Consider the following 21,539-nt stretch of genomic DNA (forward strand, 5'->3'; position numbering starts at 1 on the left):
AGATATGCTCAATACGCACAATTGAAGGGGGCAAACAAAATGACGAATAAAAAATAAAAAAAACGATAAAAGGAGTTAGAGAGGTAAGTTTTTGGCTTATTCTTAAATATTTCGACACAATTGCTATCCTGGATCTCTAGTGGGAGGGAATTTCATAGCACGAGGCCCCACATAGACGAACCCCCCTCCCCCCGCTTGAAATGGTAATGTGTATATGCTTATAATGATAGGCCTATACCCCGGGGGTAGTCAGATATATTGCTGTACACATGCGTGACCAAAAAACGCGTTAAAAGGGGTGCTTTTTCAGTTTTGGACGCGGGCCGCGCGTGCACTCGTTAAGGGTATCAAAAACAGATTTTCAAAGTAAAGGGTGATTGTGAAAGACTGGTCAATGGCCAATCGTATTTAGGGTATGTTATTTTTCCAAAGCTTTCTTTTTCTTTAGACTAGCCAAACGTGTTTAGGGTATGTTTTTTCCCCAAGTTTTTTTTCCTCGGAGTCATATTCTGGCGACAACTTGTTTATTTAGGGGCCATAATATGTAAATAAAGCCAGCGAAAAACTTGTTTAAGGGTTATTTTTACACAGAGAAACACTCGTTTAGGGGGGTGTTTGGAAATAATTTGGTCACGCATGTGTACGGCAATACATTTAAATGACCACCCGGGGCCTACACACAAGATAATCATTATAAGGACACAAGAGGGCGGTCTCAGAGGATGTTTATCAAGTTGGGAAGCAAGACGAGCCGACGGCCGACGTATTTTTTTCTTCAAATAAATAGCAGATGCGGACAAGAAAAATTACACGACTAAGGGGTGATGCGAGAAAATACAATTGATAGATCAGTTCCAATTGTAGCAAACCAGAATAGACTCCTTGTGTCGAGAAGCAGATAAACAATCAAACACAATATTGGTATAAGGGCCCCGTCTTACAAAGAGTTGCGAATGATCCGATCAATCGCAACTATGGAAAGCCAGCAAAGTCAACATCTGAAATCGCATACATTCGTAATTCCGAAGCTTCGTTATTCCGAAGGTTCAGTTATTCCGAAGGATCGTATTTCCGAAGGTTCGTAATTCCGAAGATTCGTAATTCCGAAGGTTCGTTAATCCGAAAACGAAATAAGGTTCGTAATTCCGAAGGTTCGTTAATCCGAAAACGAAATAAGGTTCGTAATTCCGAAGGTTCGTCAATCCGAAAACGAAATGTGGTTCGTAATTCCGAAGGTTCGTTAGTCCGAAAACGTAATGATTAACGAACCTTATTTCGTTTTCGGACTAACGAACCTTCGGAACAACAAACCTTATTTCGTTTTCGGATTAACGAACCTTCGGAACAACGAACCTTATTTCGTTTTCGGACTAACGAACCTTCGGAACATCGAACCTTATTTTGTTTTCGGATTATCGAACCTTCGGAATAACGAACCTTCGGAATAACGCCACAAATGTTCGGATTAACGAACCCTTTTACGTTTTCGGATTAACGAACATCGAGGTATAGGCAATTTACGTGTTTCGGAATTACGAACCTTCGGAATAAAGAACCTTCGGAATTACGAACCTTCGGAAATACGAAGTGTACCCGTAACCCTCTGAAATACATGTTTGTTCAAAATATTTTCTAGCAATGACGCATATTCATACATTCACTGTTTTCTTGACAACACAGTATGCTTTTCTTTGTTTTGAAAGGACATTGGGTAAATTTCCAAAAGAAATTATGACATCGGTGGATTTCCATACACTTGAAATTGAACGGATCAATCCGTAATCTTTGTAAGACTGGGCCCAGGACATGCAATATTCCTGCAATCGATTGCAGGTTTCTTGCAACACCTCATTAGACTTTTCTTTTTATTACTCCTTTTTCCATTTTCCTTCCCGCTTAAACCATTGCGTGACACACACAAATGACAATATTGAATAATATTTGTTTGATAATTAAATATCTCCTTTATTCCATTACTGTCCATAAATCGACGGCATGAATTATTTCATATATTTACATAAAAAAATGATTTACATCACAGTCATCCATTTCTGATCCATGCAGGCATACTGGCCTACATGAACAAACTATAGATACAACAAGGCAACATATTTTCTCGTAAGGAAAATATTAATAGCTTAAATCAGTTAATGAATACAGAGTTGTGCTGTGTAGACAATGGGTTCGAATATTTTGTAGGGGCTACGTTTCTTTCTGATGGAATGCATTCATATTGCTGATACTTATCGATCAGTATTGAGCGAAACGTACTGGAAATAGAAACGAGATCAATATGCACCCTTTTTTTATGTTCGATCATGTGCATATGCCCCAGCCTGCCCCTATGATAATTAAACAACAATTTAACAACTTCTTCAGTGCAGAACAGAACGAATCGATCAAATTGTATGATGTTCAAAAGTAATACTCGAAAATAACATCAGTGACACACCCACACATGCCACCCGATACAGAACACACTCTCGCACGCTCCCCCACACATCTTCACATTGAACATTTGAAACATAATCATATACCCTTCACCAATGAAACAGCTTCACACATACCAATTGACACTCACACACAGGCACGCCCAATCTATCACACCCTCAACTGCGCGCCTCTTGTGCGCCTCCACACCACACAGCCAAAGCTCTGACACGGCACGCACGCAATTACACTCCTCCCAATGCATGCATGCCCTCTCACCTATCCAACAATTTGATACACATGATTGATATCAACAAACACTCCCCACTCCTATTGCATCATCGCACACTCACCCCTCACACACCCCCATACCATTTAGACATACGGACACGCCCTTATTTATCTTTTTAACGCATTCACCCTTACATATTGATATTAACACGCATCGCCCCCTCACACATCCACATGGATACATATTCCATTCACCCTCACTTTAAGAAATGACAAATCTGTACGCCATTTTGATTGTATACTCTCCGGAAAATCAAATATAAATTACCTGCAAATCAAAATACCAACTTGAGTCATGTGGAATATCATGATCACGTTTTACATGGGCGTATACAGGTCTGCAGATTTCCATTTTATTCTATGAGTATTTTTACCAGAAAAGTTTCTGGATATACTTTGGAATGGAAAATGGCAAAATTTTACTTCATCGAATTATATCAGAATAATAATATATGATGCCTTCAAAATACAGTCAGTCATCCAGGTTTGGCCCTCAACTCCTCCATCCACTTAACGATACAATCAGCGCCTCCTCCTCCCTCAACACAACCGTCCTACTTCTACTCTCCTCCATCACTTGCTTCTTCCATGTCTTTCTTCGGACACCCCCACCCCCCCCCCTTCTCCTCAGACGAACCACCTGAACTCAGAAACTCAAGTGTCCTTAATCTCAACACACCATCAACATCCCTCATCAACACATGCCCATAATGGACCTGGCCACGGAGGATTATCTATTGTTACTGGGGGTGCTGTGACAATGCTCACCACCCCAGTAACAATAGACTAATCCTCCGTGGCCAGGGCTCCGTAACACAAAGGTTTGCGATGGATTGCAAATATGAAAGAACCGCACTGATTGGTCCCTGGTCAGTATTTTAAACCTAATGCGCGTGTAACATTGACATTGATTGGTCAGTTCATTTAGCGATTGATCGCTAATCTTTGTGTTACGGAGCCCAGGTCCCTGATGCCCATACAAACAAATTATGTTCACCTTTGCCATATCATCCTCCGTCTCATCCAGACCCAACATCTACATCAAAACCTCAGTCTTCTTCCTTTCCACTGGTTCCCAGACATTTGCTCCGGCGACAATTGCTCCGCTCTAAATTCCACACACTAATCGAATGACCGACCTCAACCCTGGGTTTAAAACTATACCCTACCCTAAACATCAAACCCTTTTGCAACCTTAACCCCATACACTGTTAATAGAAAATGTATCCTTAGAATAAAAGAAGTTCCTGCAGCAGAGTCTCGAGAACACCTGTAATTTTACCAGATTGCGTAATCTTACAGGAAATTGGTATTTGGTGTGTGGAATCTTAAAGATTTCCTTGAATAAATCACTCTTTTCCCCTTTTTAAACAGACTTGTTCTGTTAAATTGCAGAAAAATTCTTGTTTTATGAATTTACAGAATGATTCTGTTATTGCTTTCTGCAAAATCTTCTTTTTTCTGTAAAATCACGGTTTTTTTAACAGTGTATCTTCGACGAAATTGAGCGCGGAGCAATTGTCGCAGGAGAAAATGTCGTGTCACATTACCTGTCCTGTGACAGGCAAAATTTTTGAATCCCCTTAAGTATGAAATTATTTCTCGCCATCATCTGCAGTTCAATCACCACCAGGGCCCCCTTACTTAAAAATCACCATTATGGTAACTTAGCCATCCGATAGTATCTTTCATGGAATCCTTGATTTTGATTGGCTGATGAGCATTGTTACCATGGTAGTTTCCACTGGATGGCAAAGTAAATGTAAAATGCCAAGCAAGTTTTTCCTAAAAGCACGAACTGATATATTCACTCTTACAACAGTTCAGACATTGAACACCTTAAGTGCAATGGGAACTTTCCGAAAGGTAGGTTGAATTTTAAGAACATGAATGTCCCCTGAAAAAAACGCATTATATAATTACATTTAGACACCAAGTCTTTTTCGCAAAGGGATTTTTATGGCAAATGTTGCTTTCAATAAATACAGAAATCAAACTGATGAGAAACCGCTGAAAATCGCCCCAATTGGATGCCGAGAAATAAAGTCATGATTTTTTCAGTGTTCTTTTTTCACTTAATATCACAATAACGACATAAACCAAAATAGCTACATGTAGATCAACAAACACACACACAACAAATCGATGGCCGAACTCGAATTGTGCCATTGTTATTCTTAAGCAGGTTTAAATCCTATCAAAGACAAAGTCCACCCCCAACAAAAAGTTAATTTGAATAAAAGGAGGACAATTCCAGCAAGCATAACACTAAACATTTCATCAAAATCGGATGCAAAATAAGGTTTTGGCATTTTATAGTTTCGCTTAATGTCACAAAACAGTTATATGCACATCATGACTGGTATGCAAATGAGGCGACTGATGACGCCACCCACTCACTATTCCTTTTGTATTGTATTATATCAATTATGAAAATTATATTTTTCTCCTCAATGACATGTGAAACGAAATTTCATTCCTCCCTGAACATGTGGAATTACCATTATTTTAACAGTTTATGGTAAAGTCAAGTTGGTCCTTATTGTCAAATCTGCAAGAAAATGTAATATTGTATAATTAAAAAAATAACAAACATAATAGATCATGAGGGACATCATTGACTCTCTCGTTTACATATCATGTAGTTGTGCATTAAGATTAAGATTTTCTCTACTGATTCAAATCAACTAATTTCTTGGGTGGACTTGACCTTTACGTTTTGTTAAGACAAGAATGGTGAGCACGGGTTTAATTGAAATGTCCATTGGGTACATTTTTTAACTACTCAGTAGCAATACAATGTAATACAAAAAAAGAAACTGTCACAAGTCATTTCTGATATTTAACTTTTAAGCAACAACTCGACTTCGGTATAAAAGGATTAGGGCCTTCTAAGTACATAGTATCAAAAGAGGTTAAAAGCAGAAGAAGAACGCAGTTTGAATAAATAAATGTGAAAATCATAAGATCAGTTGATATAATATATATATCTATGTTTAACATAGTGTGATGAAAACAATCAACAGGATATCAAACAATTTGCTTTCAACAACTGCTTTCACCACACTGTGTTTAATAAGCTAAGCTCAAGAGCCTCTGGTAAAAGTAAACTTATCATCACGATATATATATATCCATATATCTCTTTCCCCTTAAATTAAACCTTCTAACATATATTAATGTAGTATAATGTTATAGCAAGACCTGAGATTAGGATGAAATTCAAAGCAGCTGGTAAGTGGAGCTTTCAAAACAAGAGCCGATTAAAAAATATTCAGGCGCCATGCCCCTTGACCCCAATTACAAAAAATATATTAAATGAATAAGGATTCTATAGGTTTACTTCTTATAATAATTCCTAGTAATATTTCGTAAAATAGTTCTCAAGATGTTTTTTTTTTATAATGATACAAAAACAGCAATCAAGCAATGCTGTGGGGTCCTTCTAGTTTCCGGGCCATCCGTCCAAACCCTAAAAATGTCAGAAAGTTTCTACGAAAATGGACGTTAGTGAAAGCATACAGTAAAGGATTCAGTGCACTGTTGATCCAAACTAGATTCTCCACCACTATGAAGACTGTTTCTGGGATACATTCGTAACTGCAACTAATGCCTATCACAACTGTAATATTGTAAGGCAACCAGCAGAATATGAACACCGAAACCAGAACAGCAAGTATGAACGCGGCTTTCCGTTCCCGTTTAAATTCCCGTTGTTTCTTCTTCAATTTAGTTTTCATACCCTCAAGGTTCGAGCTAGGCGTTGCTTCGGGGCTTTCGTGTTTCCGTTGCTCCCCTTTGCACACCGAGAAAACATTCTGTTTGAGTTCAGGAGTCTGTTGAATCGACTCGTCAACGTTCATGTTTTCGCGCTCTCCAGATTGATCGTCGTTCGTCGCGCAAACGTTATTCTCGTCTATCGCGATACTGCTAGCCGATGCCCCACCATTCGACAATGACGACGTAGCGACATCGCTCTGTTGTTCGTACGCGGGGTTGTGATGGCATTCTGAGGCTTTTCTGTTAGTAACGGTGACGAGGATGACCGCAGGGTCCCTTTTCTTAGTCTTTGTTTCTATTCCGGCGACGGGAGGCACTTGCTTCTTGCGCAGAGCACGAAGCAAGAATGTTGTTCTGCCTGACGTTATTTTGACACCACTTTCACGCTGTATAGATTTGTCCAAGGCATCGATGCCTCTCGCTCGCTCGCGAATCATCCTGTAAACCTGAATATTCAAGATCGCTATGATCATGGCAGGAATAGCAAAATTTGTTATTACCACACAAATCAAAGCAGAGAGGTTGAAGACGAACTCGCTCTCACAAAAGTTTGAGAAGTCGACGTTGAATTGACCTACAATTGCAGACCAGGCAAATATTAGAACAAGAAATATAGCCGAGACTACTGACCAGCATATCCCTATCGTCGTGTCAACGCGTCGCTGTGTTTGGAATGAAGCGTAAGCTGCCTTCTTGCTGAGCAGCCAGTAGCGATCGAGGCTGATGAGGATGATGGTGATCACTGACATAGCTGTCACTGTGAAGTCGACGAAAGACCACACCTTGCACAAGTATTCTCCGAATATCCACACACCCACGAGGTTCCACCCAAAGTAAACAGGCAATGTGAAAGCCCCAACTATGAAATCGGCAATGGCGAGATTGAGGATGAACGTGTTCGCGACGCTACGTCGAATCCTTGGGTCGCGATGGTAAGCGACCATGACGAAGATATTTCCGACTACGGTTATTATGATGAGGATGCCATAGATGATGCTGATTATACCAAGGTGCCACGGCGGTTTCGTGAAGGTTCCGAAGTCGTCAGCATATGGCGATGAGTCGTTGCTCGTACCGTTCACCATAGAGGGGTGTATTCCCAAACTTCCACTGATTCCCGATGTCATGTATGTCTCCACGGTCAGCTGTATGTCGGTATCGTTCCCCAGTATCTCCGTCTTCTTGGTCGAAAGCGTGCTACTGATCCTGGTAGCCGTATGAAGCGTGGTCTTGGCGCTCTCCATTTTGTAAACTTTTCCTCACAAAATGGACGGCAGCAAATTCACAAACAATTGTCGATGTATTTACATGGCTGCTATGTCGTCATTCAAAGCTTAGCCAATGGATTGCGATGCTGCTGCGATGCTGTTACGTGTTGTTGTGTGGTGTTACCTATAAAGAACTGAACGGGGAAGTGCTTTTTAAGTCCCAGTGGAGCCATGGATCATCTCTAATTCGTTGAAAGTGGTGAGGTCCAATTACTCCTGCGGCAGACAGAAAGAAAAACAAAATATCACACACCATATTACTAAAATACGAATACCACTTTCAAAAAGTGGCAAAAGGGAGGAACATTAGAAAGAGCATAAGATAAAAGACGGATAGTGAATATGAAAGAGTGTGAAGACAAAAAAACATTCCTGTGTGATTTTTTTATTGTGGAGTCAATATTAGTTAGGAAATAGAATGCCACGCTGTCATGTGAGAAAAATAACTCATGACAGTCTTCTCCAAGAGAAGGCACATTAAGAAAAATCGTACGTAAATAACAACGGAAGCAAAAACCATCTGATATTCATGTCGAAACTTCTTAAGCTGTCGTCAGTCGGTTATACTGTACGTCTTAATTCAATTTGGAATGTATGCCAAAGACGATCTACCCCGCCAACGTCGGTAAAGTTCTAGTTCTACATTTGGGTTTGTGGGGAAAATATTAATGTTGTTTGTAGATATTTACAATATACGCCGCATGCACCAACTGCATCAACCGAGGCGTCCCACACGACGACTTACTGATTTATATTTCGTTACCGCCGGTAGGAGGGGGTGGGGGTCGTTAGAGATGGCCCTCTTCCATGCATTTTTGTACAGAATTAGAAATTCGAGAGAAAACGCCCCCCCCCCCCACCGAATCAACGCCGATGCTGAGCGTAACAAAGCTCTTAGATAGGACAACCCCTTCGAAAAGGGTAACCCCCCCCCCCCCCATTATCCAAAATACGGATCATATCACATCAGGGAGAGGCCTTCCTATCATGTGTCGCTCCCCAGATATCACTTTACTGCCAAACTGAATCTCTTCGAATGCATCTGTCAAATGAACCAAGGGGGTAGTTGTCCCAGAACCACATTCGAGGCCACCACTGAACGATCATTTTCAAAAACTCAAATAACTTGATGCATTGAAGTATCAGCGCTCATTTTTTCGAGACAATTATTTATTAAACTGAACTTTTAGACGACGGTGTGGCCTCTTGAAAAGAGACCCGGCAACCCACACGCACAAACAAAACATGTGAAAGGAGTACGAGTATGCTTATCATTTGGAAATGAACGTAAGTTTAGCAAGGGGCTGGGAGCATGACCGTACGCAGGGGGGGGGTAGGGGGACATTTGCCCCCCCCCAAAAAAAAAAAAATAATTAAAAAAAATAATAATAAATAAATAAATAAATAAACATTGGGAAAAATTACAGGCATTTCCACTGAAAATTTTCACGGAATTCACCCAAAGTATGCGTGAAATCCTTCAATTTCACTTTTCAAAGTGCAAAAGCACCCCAATGAAAAGCTCGGTCGTTTCGCACCCTCTCTTTCAACACTGTTCAATTTTTTTTTTCCAAAAAAGCTTAAATGTATGCATCCTGCCCCCCCCCCCGCAAAAAATATGTTTACGGCCATGGGGAGAGTGCTTGGATCTACAATTTTATAGTGTTCTGCATGGAGTTATTCGAACGGTGTCTTACCTAAAAACTTACCAACATTTTCTTTGTTATGCCTTGACTCATATCAGCCTTCCTTTTTGTAAAGGAGTGTCAAATCGTAAAACCTCTCAATTCAGTACCCTACTTCCCTATGAAATCAAAACCAATGAACAGCGACCTGAATTGTAATCCACTGAAAAAAAAAAAACTTTCTCTACAAAACGTCTAACAATAGCTTCAGGCGCGGTGTAATAGGTTGGTTGGAAGGAAAATACCACGTCTTTTTTTTTTCTTCTTATTCTTTTGAGAAGTCAAAAGGAAGCCCAAGAAGCAAAACGAAAAATGAAAATATAACAAGTGAAATATAAGTATAAATATGGCCAAGGTCGCTTATGATATCCCTACTATACAATTGAAAAGGGAAATGTCGTAACATTCAGGCCTCCTCCCCCACGTAAATTACGGTGTCACCTCTGAATGATGAAACGAGAAGAAGTGTGGCCTTTGCTATCATTTTATTTCGAAAAAAAAACTAAACCGTAATCCGTAACTAAACCGTTATATCCCTTCTTTATTATCATGATGGATAATGGATGGATGTTGCGGTCTACCAATTTATTAAATTAGGAAACGAAAGGAAATGCGCTGCCCCACTATCATATTTTAAGGAAATGGAGTAATGTATTGAGAAACCGGTAATGTCATGAAACAGCAGAACATATTTCATCTCGAATGTGGCGACGGAGCGCATCCCGGCATGGATGTTACACCTTCGCTTATTTCTAGACTGTATGATATCGTTGTTATAAGGATGTGATTGCCCTATATGTGAGGGCATCAGGTGTTTCGTCGACCTCGGATGTAATGACAGATAAGAAATGAAATGAAGGATTTCCCTTGCGAATAAATAAAGCGTCTTGCAAACACATTAACCTACCCAGCAGGCACTCTGAATCACGAATGGAATGATGGAAAATTAACCGCGCAACAACTAAAAAAGAAAGGCAACGAGATACCCCAAAACATCTTTGACACAGGTTAAAAATGAAATGTCTTTATTGGTGTTGCCACTTATTACATGTGCACGGTGATCTCAGTACTTATGATAAAACGCATTACCGCCCTTTCACTCGGTAAAAAAATCGTAATTTGAATGATGATTCCAGTGAAAAATAAGGCTAATGACGATTTTTAGCACGTGTGAAACCAAACTAGAATCACGAACGCTAATCACAATTACAAATTCAAATTCTACTCCGGAGATGAATTCCAGTTAGGTTTCACTCAGATTACGAAACGAATTTTACGTGTGAAATGCTTGACCTCTAAAACATATTTTAGGGGGCGGAGCTTACGTGTCCTTTCAAGCACTTCCGTAGATAATACAAATGTCATGCGATGCAGTGCTTTGATTGACAAGTCCCCAAGGACACATACCGCCTTCGCTTGGGAATTCGAATTGAAATCACAGTTTTCGAGTGAGTGTGTGAAAGGTCCGGTGATTCTAAAGACGAATTGTAATTATCAATACAATGCTGATTCAACATTCACGTGTGAAAAGGCCCTTAGTTTCCTTGATTGTGCATGCGTAATCCAATGGTTTATAGAGTGGGGGGACTTGGGGTCCCTCAAACAGTCCCAGTAAAAGAAAATAAGAAAAGAAAACGAACTTAGGAAGATATGTCATGTAACACACAATACAGAAATTATATTAATTATTGTGATGATTCGTGGTGACGTTTTTATCAAGTAGTAATGAAGTAATGTTTCTGGTTAAATGCACGTCCTTAATTTGTTGTTTAATTTAACGAATTGCACTCTTTCGCACTTTCCAATTTGATACTGGTTCTTTTTTATTTTCTTCAGTTATATATTTCCATGTTTCCTATTCTTCATTGAATACTTTACTATTACTAGAAGACACGTAATCTTAGAGAAACCTCGTGTAAATTCGAGGCAGTTTGAAGTAACCACAATAGCCGCAAAGCAATATTCCACCATTATCATGCCATGATTCTCTTTCAATTAACCTCATGGGGAAGGTTTAAGTGGCATAAAGTGGCAATCTAAAATTAACAATTCATAATACATCGAATATGGGGAAGAATTATTAAATTCATAAACAGCTAGCACTTTCCCCTTGTGCACTGACAACATGTCATCATTTAAACACTAAAGATCCTCTGATTTGAAGGAGAATATGATAGAGGGAAGGACGGGACATATGAAATTTATGATAAAAGAGGCTCAGCAGAACCCCCTCTTATTAATATCGAAAATCGCAAATCGCAAAGGGGGCATTTAGAAAATAAAGAGATTTAATGGGAAAATATAAAGTAGGTCAGCTAAAACCTTCACATTTTATTAGGTAATTGAATATTCATAATGCATTTCATCTTTTTTTCTTATATTGTTCCTACTATTTTTTGTTTTCATTTTTATCTAGTTATATTTTCAAATACATTCGTTTGCACATTATGAAATATTTCAATTTCTAAGAACTTTATTCGATTAAACCTTGAAAACATGGAATTACCACTATCTTCATTCCTTATGCTGCAATCTAAAAGTTTTTTATTATGCAATATGCAATGTGTAGATATTTCACTTTTATTGCACATAAAAATAACTAAGAAATGACGAGAGTGTGACATTGTATGCCCTCGAATTTGCATATAATCGCGTTGTACACAATCATACATTGATGTTCCATAGCAATTAAACGAAACCTCCTATTTTGCATCCCGGATGTGCTAATTTCATACTTCTTGTCCTTTTATTCGAATCTAATTGTCTTGGAAAATTCGTGAATAGGCAAAATGTTTGAAAAGAAAATACAAAATATTAGACAAACGAGGATGTACACTGAAATATCAAAATAGAAAGATAGAAAATAGGAAAGAGTTGTTTAATTGGTGAATTTGCACGCAGCATATAAATCCATCAAGTAACAAAGAAATTATCAAATATGGCTGCTTTTGGCGGAGGTAATAAATCTTTCTTTAAGTGGTCCACATTTGATTGTAAAGTCAATAAAGACAACTCCAAAATGTATAATTATTGAATATAAATCATATGCTACTTTAAGCACCGCACATTAAGGACTGTCAGTTTCCACCCATTCATGTCCTGGAATATAATTTTTTTCGTAAACTATTACTATCAAAAGAATAAAATTTCACCTAACTCTAACAAAATACTCACTTGGATAGTCGCGTTTGCATCTGATGGAGTAACAATAAAGACACCTTTTATCAACATACTCCAAATATTGGAGGCTTCCAAGGTATTAAACAAGGTCATCGACACACTTGAAGTTCCCAATACAATGCGACTACACTTAGCAGAATAGTAACAAATAGAGGAATATAGACGTTTAGTTACGAATGTTGAAGATGTTGAATTGCATCGGCAGAACTAGGTTAAAGTGAAATATCCCAATACTGCATGCTACAGGCACACAGAGTCCGCGAACGAGACCATCATACTCAATCTCTAAAATCCCTTACGGTGAAAAGCATTCTTATTCCCTAATTCGACTCTCAATCGTGAATAAATTATTTTCAGTCACGCCTCACTATCCTTAAGCACAACCAGTGCAACAACATCAACACCTGAAATATAAAACATTTATATACTTTACAAAAAACATACCTGTTTCGAGGGGAGCACCAAGCTTCGACGGCAAGACAAGCTAAACTTATAGCTCCCCCTCTCGGGAGCACCAAGCTTCGACGGCAAGACAGCACGAACGGTACTTACTGACGAATGTACTGAGGCCTCCCTCTGAGTTCAGATCTCGAAGAACTCATCAATGTACTGTACATGCTGTAAGGCCTATTCATCCATCAGAATTCTCTTTGCTCTATCTTCTTGCATCCAGTCAATCGTCCACATATCCATCCCGAATAAGACGTCCGTACTGTGCTGTGTCGAACTCGGTCAGTGAATTCCGAATCGTTTAGGAATTCAGACACTCCTCACGCAAGCATTGTTATGCTAATCGGATACTTCTGCTAAGAAAAGAAAATGTATTTATTCCCTAATTCGACTCTCAATCGTGAATAAATTATTTTCAGTCACGCCTCACTATCCTTAAGCACAACCAGTGCAACAACATCAACACCTGAAATATAAAACATTTATATACTTTACAAAAAACATACCTGTTTCGAGGGGAGCACCAAGCTTCGACGGCAAGACAAGCTAAACTTATAGCTCCCCCTCTCAGTCAATCAAAGAACGGGTAAACAAGAAAATGAGTTACACGACGCAATCATTTCAATTTAACCAACTTTAAATGTATGATAATAACATGTCTCATTCAACAATCTCATCGAACGCCTACAATCCATCTTTAACAAAGTTATACGTATAATCATACTAGGCTGAGGCTAATTTACCCGGTATAAAAATAATTCTAAAGCCCCAAATTCATAGAAATTGAAAGACAATCCTTCATATTGTCTTTAATATATCCATCCTTAGCAGTCTCCGACCTCCACCTACCATGTTTCTTAAACAACCTGTCTGGAACACCAAAGTTCGCTGCTGCTGTGGCTCCGCCACTTCGGAGGCTATGCATGCCAAAACTCTTTGGATTCAACCCTACTTTCGCCAACGCCTCTCTCAATAATTCTAAACATCTAGTATAAGACAACTGTCCACGTCTTAACTTGTAACTATTACTGGATTTACAGTAATTTAGAGGCCTAAAAAGAAATACTTCATCAGAGGCATCGTTAAGCCCCGCTGCAATCAAATATTTCCTCAAAGCTAATACGGGGCAGGTGGGGAATTTGTAGCACCTATAAGAACCCATGCTCCTTGCCTGTAAATATCGGTTTTACTTTTCATGATGAAAGTATTCACATGAGACAAATACAAGTCTAAATCACATTTACGAATATGTATCATTTCATCAAATCGTAGAATGCCTGCGTAGGAAATCAAAATCATAGCACATAATCGAATATCTAATAGACTCGTTGAAGATCCATACTTCTCAACAACTGCTTTCAAAATGTCTGGGGTTATAACTTCTTTCTTAACGATCGGTTTGTTTAGTAATTTCTTTAAACATTGTAAAACAATATGTATGAACTTGCGATCACAGGGATTAACATTCATCCTTGGCTTGCAGTCAAAATGCCACTTAATGGCGTAAAAAGCCGATTCTATCCTCGAATAAGGAGCTTCTCTTTGATACAAATGAATAAGATAGCGACTAATATCTTCTGGTTCTGCTGTGTCAGAATTTACTTTATTTTGCTTACACTAATCTCTCCAGGTATTCAACGCTCTGTTGTATTTACTTATAGTGTTATCAGCTCTCGAAGCTGTCAAGACCTTGTTCAAAGTTATATCATATCCTTCATGAAGAGAATTTCTGGATTTAAGAAAAAATAAACAAAACTTATAAGCTGGTATATATTTATCTCAACACAATATATTCAAATTGTGATAAATTCTCAAGTTCAGTCATTCTTATCAAATTCTCAAAATTTAATCACTTCTAATACGTTTTACAGCAATGACAGCAAAATTAAACATTAACTATGCAGCTATCCTCAAACCAGGTGGTTTTATATTTTCACTAAAATTTCAGTATGAAATTCATTAGATCACAATTCCATATCATAATTCGTTTCAATCGTCTTGAAGGCTTAGCAAAACAATAGCTTTGGGATTCATTTCCTTTGCGAAAATATTTATTTTTGCCTTAAAACACTTGCAAAAAACTTTCTGAAACATTTCATTCACAAGAATTCTGTAATTTTGAGACTTTGAATGTTTTCAATTATCACCAATTTCTTCATTCTGAGCTCCGCCGCCAGTAAATTGTAACTAATTTGAGAATGAAATCTCATATCAATTCCTTATCAACCTTTACGATGGTTATCCTTTTACATAATCATAACATTCTCCAATTTCCATCACCACTTCTTTGCTCTGCAGCATAAGTGGATCCTAGCTATGCAGCTATCTGCCATGCGGCCGTGTAAAAATTACATGTTGCATTCCAACAGTATAATTTTGAATTAACCTCCATCAAATGGATTTATTACATACCAGCATTCATGTCAGCCATCTCTCACAAACCGTTTTTTTTTTTTTTTTTTTTTTTAATTATTATTTCTGCCTTGAACGAAAATTCCTTGAGGATTATCAATTTTGAAGTATTCAGAGAATAAGGAACGAAAATCACTTTGTTCAGAGAAAATAATCGGCCAGAAGGGTGCAGACGGCCAGAAGGGAACAACCAAAGTCCCCCTAGCAGAACAAAACCTTCAGATGCTTAAGTACTTGCCCTATACATGCTATACATTCGATAGGTGGAACCAACCAATTATTCTCGCCCGACCAATCACATGAGAAGGGATCAACATGATCTATTAGGGGACACCAATATTTAGAATTGAACTTCTTAATTTTGAAATTAAAATCGTCCGCAAGTCTGTCCACAGTGTGAGGGCCCCAGATTTTGTCCAAAAATCCGAAAAATTCATCTGACACACCCCAATCATCAAAATCTATCATGCGACTTAATGCATCTGCAAAACGGTTCTCCTCTCTGGGAGCCCAATGAACGTGAAGACTAATGTTGTTTCTTTTACACAACTCAAAGATGTGTAAACTCATCTCATGCAATTCTGCAATCATACTTCCTTTATTTACAATCGATCCTACTCCTTTATTATCACAGAGGACCTTGACAGTTTTATGTCTCATGTGAGATACAACTGTTTGCAGTGTCATACTTACTGACTTGAATTCTCTCCAAGTGGAGTTTTTAACCATTTCAAACTCAAACCAATCTCATCCCATTTCATGCCTGCGCACTCAGAAACCCAGGCCCCGCAGCCTGATGGACTTGCATCAGAATAGATGAAAGTCTGTGGAACTGAATAAGCAGAAATAATGTTTACGTTAAGAATATGCAAATTCTTCTCCAGAAGAAGAACACGAATATTAATTCAACACTATTGATCACATTATGTCCTATCCCAATGTACCCTCCGGATGATTTCGTGATGCATAAATCTGGTTTTAATTTGAGTAACTGTGCCAAACACTGGATACAATGTATCTTTCCAACTATAACTACGATCTTTCGTTCTGAAACCTCAGGCAATTCTGCTTAAAATGAATCTGAACATAACTCAAGATCCTTCATCCTTCTTTCAATAATCTTTATATAAGCTACTCTGCTTTCCCGTGGTATTCCTAACCAATCCAAACACTGGACAGGAGTCCATTGAGATATTTCTCAACATTTGGTATCAAACCTGCTTCAAGTAAGTCATTTTTCACCGTCTTGACCATAGTATCATACGAATCAAAGGAAGCAGCACGACCCAATCATCTATATACAAAAAAAAAAAATGAAAATACCATTTTTATACGCCAATGATTAACGATAGGCTTAAATCGTGTAATGAAAACGAAGGTAGCTGTTGCCAACCCAATGACAACACCTAAAAAGAGAAAAACCTTGTACCACTACCAAAATCCCAACTAAAGCCTACAATTTTTCATGCACTTGAAAAATGTAATAATGATGATAACCTTGCTTAAGTTCAAAGGAAGCATAAAATCTCCCTGTTTTAAATAAGACATGACTACATTCTAGTCTTCAAGTATAATAGTGTTCTTCCACAAGTGTTAGTTGACATAACGTTAACCAAAAATCAGTCTCTTTTTATATCTGAACTCTGAATTGAATCTGAAAGGGGGTAACATCATGGGGTGCAGTGGTGGATTCAACAACCAAACCCTTTTTAATAATAATTCGTTAATGGCTTCAGAAACGAAATCGGGATCGATGTCAATGCTGACTTATCATCTTATTGTAAGGTAATTTGTAACCATGTTCATTGACATCTACAACAAATTGAGATGCATCAGTTGATTTCCAAATTGTAAGGAAGCATTCAATCTACCTTTAACCAAATGTTCTGAATTTCATTGATCATACTCATAATTTCTCAAATAAAATTCTTCCTCCTACCCTGCACATCTTGTCGAATCAACACTAACGTTACTCGATGTTTCCCAACCGAAACAAATTCAACAATGCTCTGTTTCTGTATTTCTTAATTTAGAAGGGCCCGCTGACGGACCAGGAGTAGTCAATATATTCCAGATTGTTTGATCTGTGTCATATCTATGTCTAGGTTCATTAGTAAGAGGTGGAATTCAACCAAAATAACACATCTTTTCTTAACATATAATTATGGACTAGGTAGAATCAAGAATAGATTCCTTTGCTACGCCCTTCTGATCATTCTACTCTTCAGTTCTCAAATACCACACTTCGTCAAATACAGAACAAAACTGACATTTACCTTGCTCAGTTTGACCATGATCAATGGATCATTTAACTCTGTTGAGCATTGTTATCTCTGACGGATGAATCTTGCTGGGATCTTGCTTCCTGATACCTGGGCAACTTCTCCAGTGCCCATGTCTACCACAGGCAAAACGTTCGTCGGTGGTCTGAGGCAACTTGCATACCCGCGCCAACTATTTTGTACATATAAGTTGGCGACACTGCCAAGCGAATATCGATTTCTTGACCCAAAGGGTATACGAAATAAGTTGTCGGAAGTAGTAGAAGAACCTTGAAAATTTCCAACATTCTTGCCCAATATAACCTTTGTTTGTTGAACGAAATAACTTACGCTTTCTATTTACACAAGCCTGAGCTTGCCTCATTCTTTTCTCCCTCATCAGTATTCATCCAATGCGGACCAACCTAAAATATAAAAATGATCTCTATATATTTATTTGATTAATCTCCCATAATTAAGTCATAAAGTAATTCCGCTGAAAACGAACAGCTTCCATTAACAACATAAGGCCATATCTATTATGTACAACCGTTCATAAATTTCAAAAGCAATAGCCTAGTTTGGAATTTTCATTCATCTTTATCTCACTAACCTGCTTCAGATTCATCTGCTTTTCTGATATGTTTCTTCCTTTTAATTATATCTGCAATACCTTACTTCAGCAAAGCAAGGGCTGCGCCCGCTGCTTACCTTACTCTAATAAGGCAAATTTCTTATCCAACTCCTCCTGGCGTCTAGAATTATATTCATATTGAACCTTATTACCTTTTGAAAGACATCTCCGACGCCCTTTTTTAGTTGTAGAAGCTCCGCTGACCCGGGCAATGTATCGAGAATCAACATAATCAAACAGCCAGCCCAATCTTTAAACGAGCCAATGCTTCCTTTGTAGCATTGCTTACAAGAAGGCGAAGAGACTCCAGATTATTGAGTAAAATTTTCTGAAACTGCCTTTAATTTGTGGCATAACCCGAGGTTAATTTCTTGATTCGCCATTATTTTATATTTAACATCGAATCCAAACGTAGATCTATTACGATAAGGCCTATAGAGTTTAACACGTGGAAGAAGCGTTGAAAATAAGACGTCCGTACTGTGCTGTGTCGAACTCGGTCAGTGAATTCCGAATCGTTTAGGAATTCAGACACTCCTCACGCAAGCATTGTTATGCTAATCGGATACTTCTGCTAAGAAAAGAAAATGTATTTGTCAGCTTAGCGAGTAGAAAATCGTTGAAGCGTTTGGAGTTTCGAGTGTGTACAAAACTGATTAGAAAGGCGTCGCGTTAAATGCTTTATAAAAGAGATGATAACACGAAAAGAAGTAGGATTAAAATCACTGCCTTTTGGGGTAGACTTTCAGTATGAATCACGAGTGATATTGTTGTTGTTGTTGTTGTTGTTATTGTTGTTTATAGGGTTGAAAAGTGATGGATAGTGGACACAGTACAGATCGTTTTATTCGTGTCCGCCACATAGGAGTAGGCACATTGCCCCTAAAATAGACCAACGCTGTTCAACTATCTCGTTCATCCACGCATCTGACCACTTTAGGCTTCCTAACATTTGAAATAGATCGTTCAACGACAGCAAGTTGGCAATGGTTTCCTTTTTACCTGCACATAACCAAATGATGGTTCAATACCGTTAAAAAGCGTCCATGGTATGTATGTTTTTGGTCAATTTTTGCATACCTGATCTGTATAACAAGAAAAATAACTGCTTTATTTAGTGATCAATACATTAATTATGCTTTTGATCGGTTTACATTGTAATTATTATTACACCGGTCATCGGATCCTTGCATGCGTACCCGCTCAAAAAGGTTGCACTATTCCATTCCCTGGGGAGTATTCCAACAAGAGTTCCAGGAATCAATTACGAGGCAATATTACCATGTGGATTGTCGCCTTGCCAAAGAACGCTAGGCCGTGGTGGGATTCGAACACACGACCCTCTGATAACATGGCAAGAGTCACAACCACTAGACCACGACCCTCCCAGATGGGTTAGGGTATGGAGCCTATTTGACCTCGGTAAGGTAATACAATTATATTGGTTTATGCAGGGGCGGCGGAACGTATTTTCTTTTTTTTAGGGGGGGGGGCAAATCCAAAAAAGGCAATTATATGTCAAAGCCGGCATTTGGAGGAAACGGATACATGTATTTTCACCATCAGATTATCATCTGCGTGAAGTAGTTGTGTGTTTTGAAGTAAATGACTTGAGCAAAGGCTTTTTGATGTGAATTTTGATTGATGAGATATATATTGAGGCTTTTTTTCCGCGAGGGAGCGTAGTGATTGAGCGGTTTGGTAAAAATTCAAATTTGAAGTTGTAAAACTCGCGTTTTGATCAATTATGGCGCTGATTACTGTTACAAGGGCATCCTTGTGAGAGTTTGCGAGCGCGAATCGCGAGCTCGAACTTTTGGACATTTCATGTAATAATTTCATGTAGCATTCTTTTTTTTATTGTAGCCAAGAACAGAAAGATTACCTTACTAAACAATAAATGATGCCAGCGCGAAGCGCGAGTCAAAAGTTTTGTGATTTGTGATCCCGTGCCCCCCCCCCTGCCGGTTCCACCGCCCCTGGGTTTATGTATAATTCATTATTGGACTATTAACAAAAAAAAATTAAACGACTATGGCCACGTAACATTGGCCTGAAAATCAATTTTAGTCCAGATTTTAGGTCACTTAAGAGCCCAGATAGATAAAACTACAATTAAAATAAAATGATCTAATGACTGTGGGAGTGAGAGGAATAAGACCTCATTCCTTTGAATAAGTAAGAGTATCGGTTTTTGTTTTCCTATTTTGGGGAAGTCTTAATCATTATTTTGTTGCACCATATTTTCACATGGCCTACCTAGTCTGTCGTCGTATGGAAAGCAAGGACAGTATCACTTATACTCAATCGCAATCGCAAGAATGTGTGTGTTGTATGTGTGTGTATGTGTGTGTATAAACATATATATTAATTTCAATAGAAAATCATCTAATATCTGAATAATTCTAGCATTTGGGGTAAGGTGGATTTCTTCCTAAATCAGTTACCAGTATCTTAACACGAACTGAGCCTTCTCTCCCTCAGAATATTGGCCTGGCTACACCACGTTGATTGAAGGTTCCCTCTCTTGTAGGGCTCACAGGCCTAATTCATTTCCCATAGACTCGTGTGTTAAAGTGGCACTTAAAAAGAATTCATAAAAAATAAGGAGGAATTTCGAGGGTTGAATGTTTACTACCAGTGGATAGGATAAATGTCTGACATTCCATATCTGACAGAAAAGGGTACCTCGATCGGCTCATTTTAAAAATAAATCCGCATTTATGAAGACTACACCTGCCGGGACCAAATTCATCACTTGAGAGAGTAAAATGACCCTAATTCTTCCGCCAGTAAAAATATAGTTCCATAATGGTGATATATCTTTCCAATTTGGAAAAAGTAAGTTCAGTAGGTACCCTCCCTAGAATCAGTGTTAGATTGTCAGTCATATTCATTCATTTTTGTCAATCAGCAATATCAAATTTAAAAATTTAGCAATGGGTTGGCTCGAATGAATATCTATGGCCTGCCAGTTGTGATTAGGCCCGTGCGACCTGTAACCTATCCCCCCCACGCCCTCTCCCGGCAAACTCTCTCCATCTCTACCTTTCACCACCAAGTAAAGTTCATACGCAAAATAATGACATTATTATATGTTGATTTCATCCATCTCTTCCCGCGTACCACCCTTATCTCTGCGTGTGTC

At 38.5% G+C, this 21,539-nt stretch overlaps 1 protein-coding gene across 2 annotated transcripts; it reads right to left on the bottom strand.

Annotated features, from left to right (window-relative positions):
- Positions 1–1,949: 1,949 nt before the first annotated feature.
- On the bottom strand, positions 1,950–18,974 carry LOC129282485 (D(1)-like dopamine receptor). 2 transcript variants are annotated; one of them, XM_054918381.2, is made up of 2 exons: positions 12,629–18,974; positions 1,950–7,985 (listed from the first exon to the last, which is right to left on the bottom strand). In XM_054918381.2, the coding sequence occupies exon 2, from the start codon at positions 7,743–7,745 to the stop codon at positions 6,144–6,146; it is 1,602 nt and encodes a 533-aa protein (XP_054774356.2). In that variant the 5' UTR covers positions 7,746–7,985; positions 12,629–18,974; the 3' UTR covers positions 1,950–6,143. The 2 variants fall into 2 exon arrangements, with proteins under 2 accessions (XP_054774356.2, XP_063969927.1); XM_064113857.1 differs by having other exon boundaries at positions 13,079–13,720.
- Between the last annotated feature and the right edge of the window lie 2,565 nt (positions 18,975–21,539).

The sequence above is a fragment of the Lytechinus pictus genome, chromosome 19, assembly GCF_037042905.1.
Source record: "Lytechinus pictus isolate F3 Inbred chromosome 19, Lp3.0, whole genome shotgun sequence".
Taxonomy (NCBI): domain Eukaryota; kingdom Metazoa; phylum Echinodermata; class Echinoidea; order Temnopleuroida; family Toxopneustidae; genus Lytechinus; species Lytechinus pictus.